This window comes from Nicotiana tabacum, chromosome 24, assembly GCF_000715075.1.
Source record: "Nicotiana tabacum cultivar K326 chromosome 24, ASM71507v2, whole genome shotgun sequence".
NCBI classification, from domain to species: Eukaryota; Viridiplantae; Streptophyta; class Magnoliopsida; order Solanales; family Solanaceae; genus Nicotiana; species Nicotiana tabacum.
The window spans coordinates 60,534,084-60,548,535 of NC_134103.1; the positions used below are offsets into that span (position 1 = coordinate 60,534,084).

The 14,452-nt window shown below is 38.0% G+C and overlaps 1 protein-coding gene and 1 long non-coding RNA gene across 3 annotated transcripts; one reads left to right on the forward strand and one right to left on the reverse strand.

Annotated features, from left to right (window-relative positions):
- Positions 1-1,737: 1,737 nt before the first annotated feature.
- LOC107776894 (uncharacterized) lies at positions 1,738-4,959 on the reverse strand. Of its 2 annotated transcripts, XR_001646071.2 has the most exons (4): positions 3,586-4,956; positions 2,551-3,493; positions 2,307-2,480; positions 1,738-2,161 (listed from the first exon to the last, which is right to left on the reverse strand). It is a non-coding gene; the product is annotated as an uncharacterized LOC107776894 (long non-coding RNA). The 2 variants fall into 2 exon arrangements; XR_012706683.1 differs by having other exon boundaries at positions 1,738-2,480; positions 3,586-4,959.
- Positions 4,960-10,107: 5,148 nt separating this feature from the next.
- LOC142178171 (uncharacterized) lies at positions 10,108-10,971 on the forward strand. Its single transcript, XM_075247501.1, has one exon. It carries the CDS (start codon positions 10,108-10,110, stop codon positions 10,969-10,971), a length of 864 nt encoding a protein of 287 aa, XP_075103602.1.
- The last annotated feature ends 3,481 nt before the right edge of the window (positions 10,972-14,452 follow it).

The window sequence follows — 14,452 nt, forward strand, 5'->3', positions numbered from 1 at the left end:
AGAAACCCCCAATCTGCTGCCTGCACGGATATTCATTGTTCGGTTTGGATCGATTTTTCCAGAAATTAAACTAATTAAGTCGGTTCTTAAAATGTTGGAACCAAACCAATTAAGTCGGTTTTTTAGCGATTCGATTTTTGTCAGTTTTTATCGATTTTTCAGTTTTTTCGGTTATTTGTCGGATTTTTTCTTAAATATGAGACATACACTATCAAACACATATTTCGGCGACTACATTTTCAACGTAACACTATCAAACCAATTGCTCTTTGAGAAATCTATCATTTACCATGATATATTGATGATAATTGAATCAAATAGTGATGAATAGTTTAAGTACTCAATTAAAAATTAATTATTTTTAACATGAAATAATTCTTGTACTTAGCAAAATCAAACTACCAATCAAACTAGAATGTAAAGGAAAAGAATTAGATTATTGTAATAGCAAAAAACTAGACTTAAAATACAAAACGACTAATATGTACCATAACATTTTAGAAACTTTATATAAAAATATACATATATATAGGTGTAATAATAATTATAAATTGCTACTTCTATAGTCGGTTTGGTTTGGTTTTTTTTGGTTATTTTTTTTTTATTAAAACCAAAACTAAACCAAATTTGATCGGTTTTTAAAATTCAAAACCAAAACCAAACCAAACCTAAAAAGTATCGGTTTTTTGGTCGGTTTGGTCGGTTTTCAGTTTGGTTCGATTTTTCGGGTTATTATGAACACCCCTAGCTACATGGCATAGCAAGTGGTATTAAGTGCATTATGGTGCGTGAGAGAGCTCTCAAACAGCAAAAACAGGCCCCCGAATAACATCCCAACGGCTACCATCCCTCTTTTTCCTATTTATAACATCCTCTATTGAAGCCAAACTCAAGTTCATATAATTCCCTATAATTCTTGATTTTCTTCTTTATTGGTTAAATTACTTAGTCCCATTTTCAGATTTCTGTCCTATTTTTCTCCACCATACCCCACATTAAAGATGAATACACTTTGTAGATGTAGGTCTCCAGCATGTATAAAATTTTCTTGGTCAAATGTTAATCGCGGCAGGAGATTTCTTGGATGCAGAAACTATAAAGTATGAATATAGTGAGATTAATGCTATTTAGAAGGTTCAATTTTAATATATTTTTATTGGGTTTATTATATATTTTTTTTCTTGTCTCTAATTTTCGTCCATTGTCACAGGTTAAAGGTCGAGTAGCTTGTAAATTTTTCGAATGGTATGACCCAGAATTTCCAGAACAAGCAAATGTTGTTATTTTGGGTTTGTTGAATAAGAGAAATAAACAAGAGCAAGAGTTGAAGTGGAGAAAAACTTTGAAGATTTGTCTATGTATCAGTGTGCTATGTAACTTGATGTTGTATTTTGGTTGGGGTCCAATTTAATACTTTCATTTTTTATCTTTAAATTGCAAGAAACACATTGTTTCAATATTAGACTATAGACCTACGTTTTCAAAAAATTGTGTAGCAATCTTATTCGGTGAAATTGGTAGAATAAAAAACTGAAAATCAAGAGAACATAGTACGTAGCACTTGGGTGGGATTAAAACAAAAGATAAGGACAAACTATACACAAAAGACCACACTGTCTCAACTTCAACAACTACTTTAACATGACCACTTTCTTCTTGTTTGCTTTGGTCTTCAACTGAAAACATAAATCCATACAGTTACACTTGAGAAAGACAGAGGGATGAGCAACTAACATCCAAGCAATAATTATACCCTTACTGGAAGTTTAGACATTGCAAGAGTCATTTAACAAAAAATAATTGGACAGCATCACAAGTGCTTATAAGATACTACAAACACCAACACAAAATGATTGTAAATCACTACCAGCACCAACACAAAGTGCTTACAAAATACTACTAGCAACACCACCAAAGCTTCTATAGAATACTGCCAATACTAACACAAAAATTAGCTTAGCTAAGTTAATCTTAGAAATTTATGTTGTTATCTTCGAAGGAGAAGTTTCCGTTTGTGATCTTGTTTGAATTTCAACAGCCTTTGATCTTGTTTAGACTCCGTATATAGCACTTTGTATTTGGAGTTCTCTTTGAGTAATAGCTTGCTTTCCTTTCCACTCCAAAGACTTGCTGGACTTATATCCAATATCACCTGTAACTTCTGCAGAATTTATCACTGCAGTTGTGAAAATTACCCTGTTGCTAGACATATCTTGCTACAATTAAAAGAGATATTTTATGACTGCTAAAGCATAACTAAAGATAGTAGCAATAATAAAGTTAGAGTAAGAAGTAGAAACACTTACATTAACACAACTATAACCAGTCTTAGACACAAATACACCTTGTCCTTTAACCTTCGGCCTCTTATACTTAGTTCTACTTCCCTTAATACCTTCCCTGTTTGTAGATCCCTCTTGAGTATCAATAACACTTCTCTTCCGTGTACTTCCGGTTGATGATTGTTGGGAAACATTACACTAAAAGGTAATAAGTTAAGTAAAAAATCTATCCAACAATTCAATGTAAAGTAATATAGATAAGTTTTACCTCTGATGTTATTGTTGGGGATGTTGGCCTGGAGGGACAACTTCTTTTATTATGTGCACTAGACTTGAAAATAGAGCATGTCATTTCTATTCCCATTTTGGATAACTTACCAGCCTTTTTAAGTTATCCTTCCTCTTTTCTTCTATTTCTCTTTGGCCTACCAGGCATTTTTTGAACTGCAGGTGGCCCAATCTTTGGATTTGAGGTAACTAGCCACATTATTATACTGGGACAGGTTGTATAAAGTTTGAATAAGCCTGCAGATAGGTCTCCTTTTTGTACCATGTTGCAATTGACTCAGATGCATCAATCCTCCTGTTGTGCATTGTTGTTATGGCATGTGCACATGGAATGCCTTTCAGTTGCCATGACCTGCAGCTACAATATCCTCTCTACATGTAAATAATAAAATTAATTTTACCTTCCTTAATTTCAAATCCATTGTCTCCATTCCAATACAGGTGAATCTTACACTTCATTGACTTCTCCACATTAGTGTTGAATACCTTCATTGCCATTGGAGATATCATGTCTACCCAAGTTTCAGCAAATGCCCTCATCTTAGGTACTCTAATCATGACCTTGACTTTAATTTCTTCTAGCATTGACACAATTGTCTTGTGTCTAGCTCCCAATATCCAAGCATTGAAACTTCCCGACATATTATTGTCCACACTGTCACATTTGGAGAATTCTTGGAAGTAGAATTTGCACCATCTTTCTTTATTATATGAAATAAGATCTTCAACAATATTGTGACCTAATGTATTTAACTCATCTAGCTTGGTTTTAAGCTCGGCCTCAAATGTTGCTCTAACACAACTCTAAAACTTCTTTCTTCTCTCAATACCCCTCCACTTCTTTGACCAATTTGATAGAATATGTCTTGCACATATTCTGTGCTCACAAGCTGGGAATACTTCTTCAGCGACACTAACCAAGCCTTGCAAAAAAAAAACAGATATAATCAATAGCTGCAGAAAAAAGATTCTCAAAAAAATCAACAGAATCATACTGAAATAGAAAGTGCCATACCTTTTGCATGTCACTGATTATAGTGACCTGAGTTCCATCTCCAAGTTGTAGGTCATCTTGTAAGATCCTCATAAACCATCTCTGTGTATCCTTTTTCTCAGTCCCAACAATAACCCATGCAATTGAAAATATTTGATTGTTTTCATCTTTAGCAATTGCTACCATTAACTAGCCTTTCGATATTCCTTTTAGAAAATAACCATCCAGCCCTATACACTTCCTACAACCCTCCGTGAACCCCTTCTTCATAGCAGCAAAGCATATATAGAAGCTTACAAACTCTTTTTTCCATATTCTTGTTCAGTAACCTTAACAACACATGTGCTGCCGGGATTTGTCTGTAGCAGCACATCCCTGTAGTCAAATAACCTGCCAAACTCAGCAACATGATCTCCCATAACCTCTTTCAACATAATTTTTTTTGTCTTTAAACAAATAGCCTTGCCCACATACACATTAAAATCTTCCATCATAAGATCTTGTATTTCCCACCCGTTAATGGTAGGTTGTAAAATGATCCCCTCCTTATAATGCTTGGCCATATATTTGGAATTGCAAAGAAAATTAATATTGGTCTTATGGCATTTATGCCCTGGATTATATGTCTTGCTGTAAAATTTGAGCTTCTACCTTCCTTGCTAGCAAATATCATCCAAGGACAACCAGGCTTGCACTTCACCCTAACTCTACTTGGTTCATTCTTGTATTTGTCCAACTGAACCCCTTTCTTTACAGCATACTCGGTTAAAGCCTCTCTAAACTTACTCACATTTTCAAATACTTGACCAATTTGCCAAATAACCGTCTCACAATCTGGATTATATATTACTCTATTGCTTTTTCTCCTTTCCCTCAAGTTCCCTCCTCCTACTTCAACATCATTGACAGCTTCACCATCAGATTCACTAGCAAAACTATCTGCATCTAATGAGTCATAATATGGCTCATCATCATCACCTCTCAATTTATCTTTTAATTTTTTTAACTTTATCAATATCTTCATAACCTTCGTCAAGAATAGCCTCACCTATAAACCCATCTGATTTTTCTTTCTTTTAATTTTCCCCCTTTTTATTGTAAGCCTTCAGATCTTATTTCACAATCCTAAGTTCTTCATGTATATCACTTCCATAGTCATCGAAAAGTTCAAATTCAGATTTAGATGAAGTATTGGAATTTTCTACTTCACCATTGACAGCATCTTCTCCTTGTATATCATCATTGACAACATTGAAAACATCTTCTCCTAGATCTAGATCTATAGTTGGTGTTGCAGTAATTATTGGTGGTTGGGGATTAAAAATAGGGTCACATTCCCTGCTGCCCTTATTTTATTTATTCACTACCACCTCCTCCCCCACTTGTCACATGTTGATTAATAGGCCCCACATCCCCAAAGTTATCTACTGCATTATCTCGATTTTTTAAAAATCAACTAGGCTTATATATATATATATATATATATATATATATATATATATATATATATATATATATATATAGAGAGAGAGAGAGAGAGAGAGAGAGAGAGAGAGAGAGAGAGAAAATTACAAGTGTCATAAGTTTTACGTGGTGTAGGAACATAAACATTGAGACTACATAGCTCCTATTACCATAGTTGAGTAGTGATCTTAACCATGATATTACATATTGAACTATGCACAAGCTATTAATAAAAACTAGCCATAATAAGATCGTATCGAGATTAATCCCAGCTATGCATGTGTCATGGCCACTGATATAACAATGCATGTATTCCATTGCCCGCAATTTCCTCTTCAATCCAGATATGATTAGATTATCATAGTTCTGCGCTTTCATGTAACTTGCCAATATGCTACAATGGAAATATTTTATTTCCACTTCTCTAGTGCCATCTTTATGGTGTTGCTTACACTGTTGAATTCCTTGATTACTGGTTTGAATCCAGCCATCAGCCGAGGAGCTAAAGACATCCATAATGTGTGCTTTGTCTTGGTGAATACCCGCATATTCAAGAAATACTGCAAAACTACACGCAACATACATCGATTCCACTGAACAAAAATGGATGATGACAGCCTTTTTGAACAAAATTGCGCGTGATCTTCATTGATTCCTTATAGAGAAAATCTGGGCAGTGCTTCTCTTTGTAGTGTCAGTTTTATCTTCACATCAATGGAGCTGAACTGCAGCTTGTTGGATTGAATACTAGGGTAGTTAAATGTAAAATCTAACCTTCGAAAGTTGAAGGTAACAGTAAGTAATTCAGCTCCTAGCCTCTTGGTAATCATCCTTGCTTGTATGTTTTTGCCTATCCTTGGTTCCCTCAAATGGAATGAGTATCTAGTACTAATACCACCAGTTGAAGGTTATTCAAAAGATAAGGCATGGAAACTGTAATTTTTCCTGCAAAAAAATAAAAAGAGTTAGTGTAAAACAGAATCATTATCCTCTCCTCTGTATAGATTCGAGGATGATGATCATGACTGCTTCTTCTTCTCCTTGTACGCCTATCATCCATTCCTCCTATTTCTTTGTAACATTCACTCTCAAATAAGGACATTGTAATTTATCATCATTCACCAATCTTCGTCCTTGTACCTCCAATTGTGAGAAACAGTCAGCCTCAAAATTACCTATATCTAGTACGTAATTAGCTAAATAGTCAGCCAGTTTATTTCCCTCTCATAATATGCAATATCCTTATGTTGTATCTCCCAATAATATCTTTGATCTCCTCTACATGTGTTGTAATTATCCATGGCACAGTCCAAATTCCCTCCACCACATTCTTCAACAGTATGGAATCAGTTTGCAGTATAATGTGTGTGTAACCATGGTGCACACAGTACTTCAGTGCTTCTAAAATAGCCACAGCTTCAGATTCAGTATTAGTACCCTCACGGATCTCCTTTCCTTTGCATGCAGGACATCACCATATTCATCTCTCAACACAAAACCAAAAGAACTCTTTCCTGGATTTCCCCTTTATCTCGAATTCAACGCAAGTCTTGTATTTTATTTAATTTATTTATCATTTTGAGATCAAATCGATTCGCTTGTCTATAAACCACGTTACAAATTCAAATGTACCGTTTTACGGGTAAACATGTGTCATCACGACCTTGATAGAATTTTAAGTCATGACAATTGTTCAACAACTCGATCACTTCTAGAAGACCTTCGTATAATTGTGAGTTTAAAAGGCTCAGCAAGATCACACACTCGCCCTCTCATCTTACCCATAGGACATGTCTTTAGAAATCATTGGTAATGCATAAAAGTAATATAAAGAATAACAGGTACAAGCAATATACAAGTATGAAATTGAATAGATATCATAAACCCAGGTACACACCTAAAGTCTAATTACTGCTGAAATCTGTAAAGCTATTGATAACTGCTATGGTGCATTGGGTCCGCTCACCCATATACTTTACTCATCTTCGGAGTGTTGGTTGCATGTTAGACCCGCCTCTTGTGGTGCATCAACCACCCATCTTACCTAGTACTAGCTCAGTAGTATAGAAATATAGAGCTGTTAGCTAACAAGTGAGAAGTCCTGCCCAGACTATGTGTGCTAATAACTAAGTAATAAAAAATGTTAAACAGCTAAATAATACCACGAATATCTCACGAAACTGCAAAAAGTATGTCTGAAGCTCCAACCTCAATCTCGACCAATAAACACCATTAAACCACCAACATTATTATAAACGGTGTATAAGCAATGTATATATATCGTATACTAGAGGGAGGGGGGGGATTGTCGCCTATTGCCTAAATTGGAGAGAGTGAAACAAGTTTGGTCTTATGGTTTAGCTAAAATTTGATATTAAATTGCTCAAAAAATTTAAACTAGATAATTTGAAGAAAATGATGCTATTTTTCGTGTTCGAACTAAAAGGAGGAGACCAAATGAAGGAAGCTTGAAAACAGGGGCCTTTTATACGAAAATTTGGCCAAATTTTATGCTTTTTTATTTTTAGAAATTTAAAAAGTTCTAAATTGAGTGATGAAAATTAATGGACTCACTTCAATTATCTTTGATTTATCTTAGCTAAACAATAAGCAAATAGAAACCTAAAAGCGCTTCTAAGATGCAATTACTATTGTTTGGAGCCAGAATGTGTAAATTCTATCTTTCAAGTCTACATAATACTCGAAAATAAAATAAGAATCTCCAATTCAAAATGCATGGCATTTACAAGATAGCTTAAACTAATATTTAACTATTATATGCAACTTTCTACTTACTGGATATGTTAATTATACTTACCTTTTCCAGTATATTTGTCCTCGGGTCTTGAAACGAAATAGCAATAGATTTACCTCGTTTCCGCATTTTCTGGAGACAAAAGCACATATTCAAGAGAAAAATTCACCATGCACCCAACATTTTCCTCTCCTTTAACACAGTTTCGGACAAATTAGTTTGAGCAAATCTCAGACTAAACAGAAATAAGAGATCTGTCGGGCACACGAATCAAATTGATATAGAAGGTTGTGATATTCCTTGATTTTTATAAAATTTTCAGGCCTTTATCGATTAATAGAAGTCTTAACATTCAAACTCGTTTGAGCACCACAATGCATGTACAAACTTGGAATGTAGCAACACATATATATTTAGCTTTCCACCAAGCACTGCTTTGCTGGATAATAGACAAAATTGAGAGGCCATCAGTTAACAGGACATACACAGTGTGATGTGGTCGGGGAAACCAGTAACGCCAACTAACTGGAACTGGAAATCTCCATGATGAGAAGTCACACCTGTGGAAGCTACTGTTCCTAGAAATAAAAAATGTATATCTAAAAATAAAATCCACAACATGAAGTTGGAAGGTGAAGATAAACAACCTCAGTAAGATTCAATGTTTTTTGTACGTTCTCAACGCTGTCTGCAACTCTTATGGCTTCAAGCTACCATTCTTTCTTGCAGCTGCTGAAAATGCTTTCGTCACTGTTTACAGTTGGCTGCTCCCAATCCAAATTATGTCCAGGAAGATTGACGGAAATGGATGAATGAGGTATAACATTATCCGGGACAGGTCGCAAGGGAGATCGGTAGCCTTTTAACATCAATAAAGGCGACTGGTCAGTCTTTTTTTAGCCAAAAGGTTTAACTGATGAAGGAAACAAGAATATCATTTACCTCTGCAATCAGGATCGTGGAACTTCTGGTAATAAACAGCCCTTCTCAGATCAACTACGTATATAACTGACACCACATGCAAAAAGCATAACAGAACCATAAGGGGGAACAACATTAAGAAAAAAGTCAATGCATAGAATCTATCTAAACTAATCTGTAATAGATAATCAGAGGACAACTATATCCGATGTTACCAATAATGAAAATGGAAACATGTCCTGCAAGGTGCCCTTGGATGAGAAATAGAAATAGCAGAGAATGACAGCTCAAAAAGATGTGACTACTACCAAAAGTTTTTCCTTGCAAAAGTAAAGTTTGTGATGCATTACCATGATTGCTTTTATGTTGTCTGCCAATTCTTTCACAGTATCTCTTTCTAGACATGCTGTAGACCATTAATGCATACTCAGAGAACCAGTACCAACTTCGGATTTTTCCTGGAAATAATGTAATAGAGAAAGTAAGCAGTAATCCTTAGTTTTGCACTTTAACACATGTGAACTACTAAAGCTTTTAAGCATTGACAAATACAAAACTAGAACTACAACACTAGCTTTGACACCCAGACATCAAAACAATGAAGACAGTCATGGCCCAGTAAGGCCGCCAGGTAGTTCGCAGCAATTACTATGCCTCGATCTAAAGCTAGTTGGTGTCGGCTATATGAACCCTCACTTTCCGTATTGCTCCTTTGAACACGTTTCATTCTAATGTTCAATACTTTAGTTACTCTACTTGAGGTTCTCTTTATTTTCGAATGACATAAAAATATGTAACAAGATATAAAATCTCTAAGCAAAAGTTGGACTTAGTAAGTTTACAAACATGACTAAGCTTCATCCCATTACCAACTAGTTGGTCTTGCCTGTATGAATATTCTTCTTCCATTGTGTTCTTCTTTTCGCTAAATCTATACAGATTCCAAGAGATTGTAGGTTCTTTGAGTCAACTTTTTTTTAGGTCTTTCGAAAAAACTTTATTCTATATGATTCCAAGAGATTGTAGGTTCTTCAAGTCAATTTTCTTTGTTTGTAGGTCTTTTGATTTAATTTTCTTCTATGTGATATTAGAGCTACCTTGTCCACCAGATTCCCGACATCAACTAAGGGTCGGGATCGATAAAGGAACAAGGATAAATTAAAAGATAATTTGATGCGGATCGGCGATCTTCCAAGGGCTGATTCTTGCCCTACGAGAGGGCCGAAGGGTGCGACAACAAAGGGTTCCGGTGAGCGGATAGGTTCGCTCCTGATAAAAGAACTGACCGCAGCCAGAACAAGAGATAGTTGCAGGACAACGAGGTATCGAGTTCCCGAGATTGCACTTATCCCAGGCTGTCACAGTATAATTTTAATGTTAGCATACTGGAGCTGGTATCGGCAATGAGAAACATCAAGGAAGCACGGTTCCCGGGGCCAATGAGATCCGATCCCAACCAGGGGGATCCTAATTTGTGGTGCGAATATCATCAGACTAATGGCCAACGAACTGGGAAGTGCCAACATCTGCGCGGGGAGGTGCCAACGCTGTTGAAGAACGACCATCTCAGGGAATTCCTAAGCGACAAGGCCAAGAACAATTACAGCCGCAGTCAAGATAATGCAGAACCCTCAAGGATAAGAGAAGACCCTCCTCGACTAACTATCAACATGATTTTCGGGGGGAACGAGATCAACGGTGTAACATTCTCGGCCGCCAAGAAGACAAAGGTATCAGTGACTCATAGCAAGAGACTCCGGGAAGTCACCGAAGACGACATCACCTTTACGGAAGAGGATGCCGATGGACTTCTTCTGCTGCACAACGACGCCCTGGTAATTTCTTTTAATGTTCTAGATTTCAAAATTAAACGTGTTTTGGTTGACCCGGGAAGTTCAGCTAACATCATTCAATGGAGAGTGTTGGAACAAGCCAAGCTAACCGGAAGCATCGATCCGGCAACAAAGCTCCTCGCCGGGTTCAACTTAGCAAGTGTGACAACCCGAGGGGAGATCTTGCTGCCCACAAACACCGAAGGGATCATGAAGACTACCTTATTTGAAGTAGTGGACTACGACATGGGCTACACCATAATTCTTGGCAGACCATGGCTACATGAGATTAAGGCCGTACCATCGACATATCACCAACTGCTGAAATTCCCAACTCCAGAGGGAACCAAACAAATAAGTGGAGATCAACCGGTAGCAAGAGAAATGAACGCAATATCGATTTTTAGCAGTAAAGGGAAGGAACTCGACACATAGTAATTACAGGAACCGACGCCTGCTCCCGAACCGAATGAAGATAACATAGGGGAGGAGTCATCGGAATCCCACCATGTACCAAGATATTTTCAGGTATCAGAAGAAATAAAAGCGACCAAGTCCACGACAGAAGAACTCGAACAAGTGGCTTTGTCCGAGAAATTACTTGAGAGAAAATTCTACTTAGGGACAGGACTCAACCCCGAGCTCAGGTCAGGATTTATTGATTTTCTTAAAACTAACATTGATTATTTCGCATGGTCGCACGCGGATATGACAGGTATCCCGCTAGAGGTGGTCATGCACAAGCTAAGCCTGGACTCAAGCATCCCACTGGTACGGCAGAAGAAGCGCCCAATAGCCGAGGTCAGAAACAAATTTGTTAAAGAAGAAGTAACCCGATTACTTGACATCGGTTTAATCCGGGAGGTAAAGTATCCTGACTGGATAAGTAATGTAGTCATAGTTCCGAAAAAGAATAATAAATTTCGAATGTGCATAGATTATAAAGATTTGAATAAGGCGTGCCCGAAAGACTCATTTTCATTGCCATACATTGATCAAATGGTTGATGCAACGGACGGACATGAGTTAATGAGTTTCCTCTTTGCCTATTCCGGGTACAATCAAATTAAGATGAACCCGGAGGATCAGGAAAAATCTTCGTTCATAACGAACTTTGGCAAATATTGCTACAATGTGATTCCCTTCGGGCTTAAAAACGCCGGAGCCACTTACTGGAGGCTCGTGAATAAGATGTTCGAAAAATAAATAGGTAAAGCAATGGAAGTATACATAGATGATATGATGGTCAAGTCTTTGTATGCAGGTGACCATTTAAAACACATCCAGGACTGTGACATGTAATGAGATAACGCAACATAAGGAAAGTGATGCGGAAGATTTGGAAGATGATATAATACCTGAGGAAATTGTCAAAGAAGTAGAGAATTTTGAGAACAAACCAAAGTCCAATTTGGAAGAAATTGAGGCAGTTAGCTCAACCCCAAAAAATGCGCGTTCGAAGTTAGCTCCGGTAAAGTTTTGTGTTTCCTGGTGTCATAGAGAGGGATCGAGGTAAATCCCGATAAGATCAAAGCCATCGAGGACATCCCAGACCAGCTGACAAGCGTGAAGGAAGTCCAAAGGCTAACTGAAAGATTAGCCGCTCTAAGCAGGTTCATTTATCGGTCTTCGGAAAAATATCATCACTTCTTCTCACTTCTGAAGAAGAAGAACAACTTCGAATGGACTCCAGAATGCCAACTAGCCTTAAAAGATATGAAACGTTACCTATCAAGACCTCCGCTACTATCAAAACCAGAGGAAGGCGAATAGTTCCTGATATACTTAACGGTTTTGGAGGTAACGGTAAGTTCCATTCTAGTTTGGGAGGACGCAGGTACGCAATCTTCTATCTATTATGTCAGCAAAATTTTGTCGGGAGCGGAAACTTGTTATTCGCACCTCAAAAAACTGGCCTTAGCTCTCATAATCGTCTCTCGAAAGCTTAGGCCTTATATTCAGTGCCACCCGATAACCGTGGTGACAACTTTTCCCCTGCGAAATGTCCTTCGCAAACTTGAGTTGTCAGGTTAACTAGCCAAATGGGCAATTGAAATTAGTGAATTTAATATTGAATATAAGACTAGGGCTGCGATCAAGTCACAAGTTTTGGCCAACTTTGTGGCCAATTTCAGTCCCGGGTTGCTACCTCTGGCTGCAAAAGAGGCGGTGATGGTGTCAGAAATGACATCAGGAGTTTGGACCTAGTTCACAGATAGAGTTTCCAACGTGAAAAGGTCTGGGCTCGGGGCAGTCTTAATCACTCCCTTGGGAGAGACCCTGAGGCAGGCCTAAAAACTGTTCCCTTGACTAACAATGAAGCCGAGTATGAGGCTTTGATTGCAGGACTTGAACTGGCCCGGGGGCTAGACTCCGAGATCACTGAAATCAAATGGGGGACAGATATAGTCGGGCTGCTGCCACCGGACCCCGGGAAGGTAATATTTCTTTTAATTTTAACTGATTACTTCACTAAATGGGTTGAAGTAGGTCCTTAACAAAAGATCAGTGAACGCGAAGTGGTCGATTTCCTGTGGGAAAACATAATTTGTCGGTTTGGAATACCGAAGGAGATTGTGTGCAAGAATAGACCACAATTCATAGGCTCCAAAGTCACAAAATTTCTTGAAGACCTAAAAATTAAAAGAATCACATCTTCACCATACCATCTGAGTGCAAATGGGCAGGTGGAATCAACCAATAAGGTAATTATTCAAAATCTCAAAAAGAGGTTGGAAACAACCAAGGGAAAATGGCTTGAAGAGTTACCGAGAGTGTTGTGGGCATACCGAATGACGGCCAAGTAAAGCACGGGGGAGTCACCTTTCTTTCTCGTATACGGCGTAGAGGCTCTGATCCCAATGGAAGTAGGAGAACCAACCTTGCGATGCTTCCGAGTGGATTAAAAAGCAAATAATAAGACATTGTTGGTTAAACTGGAGCTACTTGATGAACACAGGGACTTGGCGTATATAAGAATGGTGGATCAGAAACAAAGGATGGAAAAAATACTATAACCAGAGGGCCAATCTCCGCTATTTTAAAGTGAGAGACTTGGTTTTGAGGAAAATGACTCAGAACACCCGGGAGCTCAATGCAGGAAAGTTGGGTCCAACATGGGAAGGTCCCTACCGAGTTTCAAATGTCACCGGAAAAGGGTCATACGAACTAGAGAACCAAGACGGAGTTAAATTACCGAGCAACTGGAACGTGACTCACCTCAAAAGGTATTACTGCTGATGGTACATAGAGTATGTTTTTCAAAAATGAGGGAATCCCCTTGGTGCTAAAGTTTTGCTTTGAGCCTATCAACCTCGGTCAAAAAACCAACCCACTCGGATCTCATGGCGCTGAGGCTAAGATCGAGATCACGGATCGTAGTTATGTGAACCTTATTTTGATCCATGATCTTCTTGTACCTATCTTCTATCTGGGCACGCTTCTCCTCGGCGGCAACAACATCTTTAGCTTTGGAGTTCAAAGTTGCCTCAAGTTATTCACTCACTCAATGGAGGCAGACTCACGCTCGACAACAGCAAACACGTCATCTTGAACTTCAGACCACTTAGCCTTAGCCTATTGGAATTGAACATTTATTTGAGAAGCTTCTTGACTAAGGGCCACTACCTCCTGCTCGCTAAGATGTAGCCAGACCTCAAGATCACTTGCCTCAGTAGCTTTCGCTTCTACTATCGGGAGGCGCGCGACGAGTTGGTTCCTCTCGACAAAAAGTTGATCCCGCTCTGACATAAGTCCTTCTTTGTCAAGGAACAATCTCTGAAGGCCCTCGAAAGCGAGGAAGTTGGCATGTAAAACAAATATCGAAGTTAGTAACCCTGTTTTTATAGACAAATAAAAAAGTAGTAAAAAGAACAAGTAAAATATCGCTGCTGCATTGTGCATGGCGTTATGTAAC

What these genes read in the sequence shown, in the direction of transcription:
- LOC142178171 (XM_075247501.1), top strand. Translation starts at nt 10,108, where the DNA reads ATGAGAAACATCAAGGAAGCACGGTTCCCGGGGCCAATGAGATCCGAT.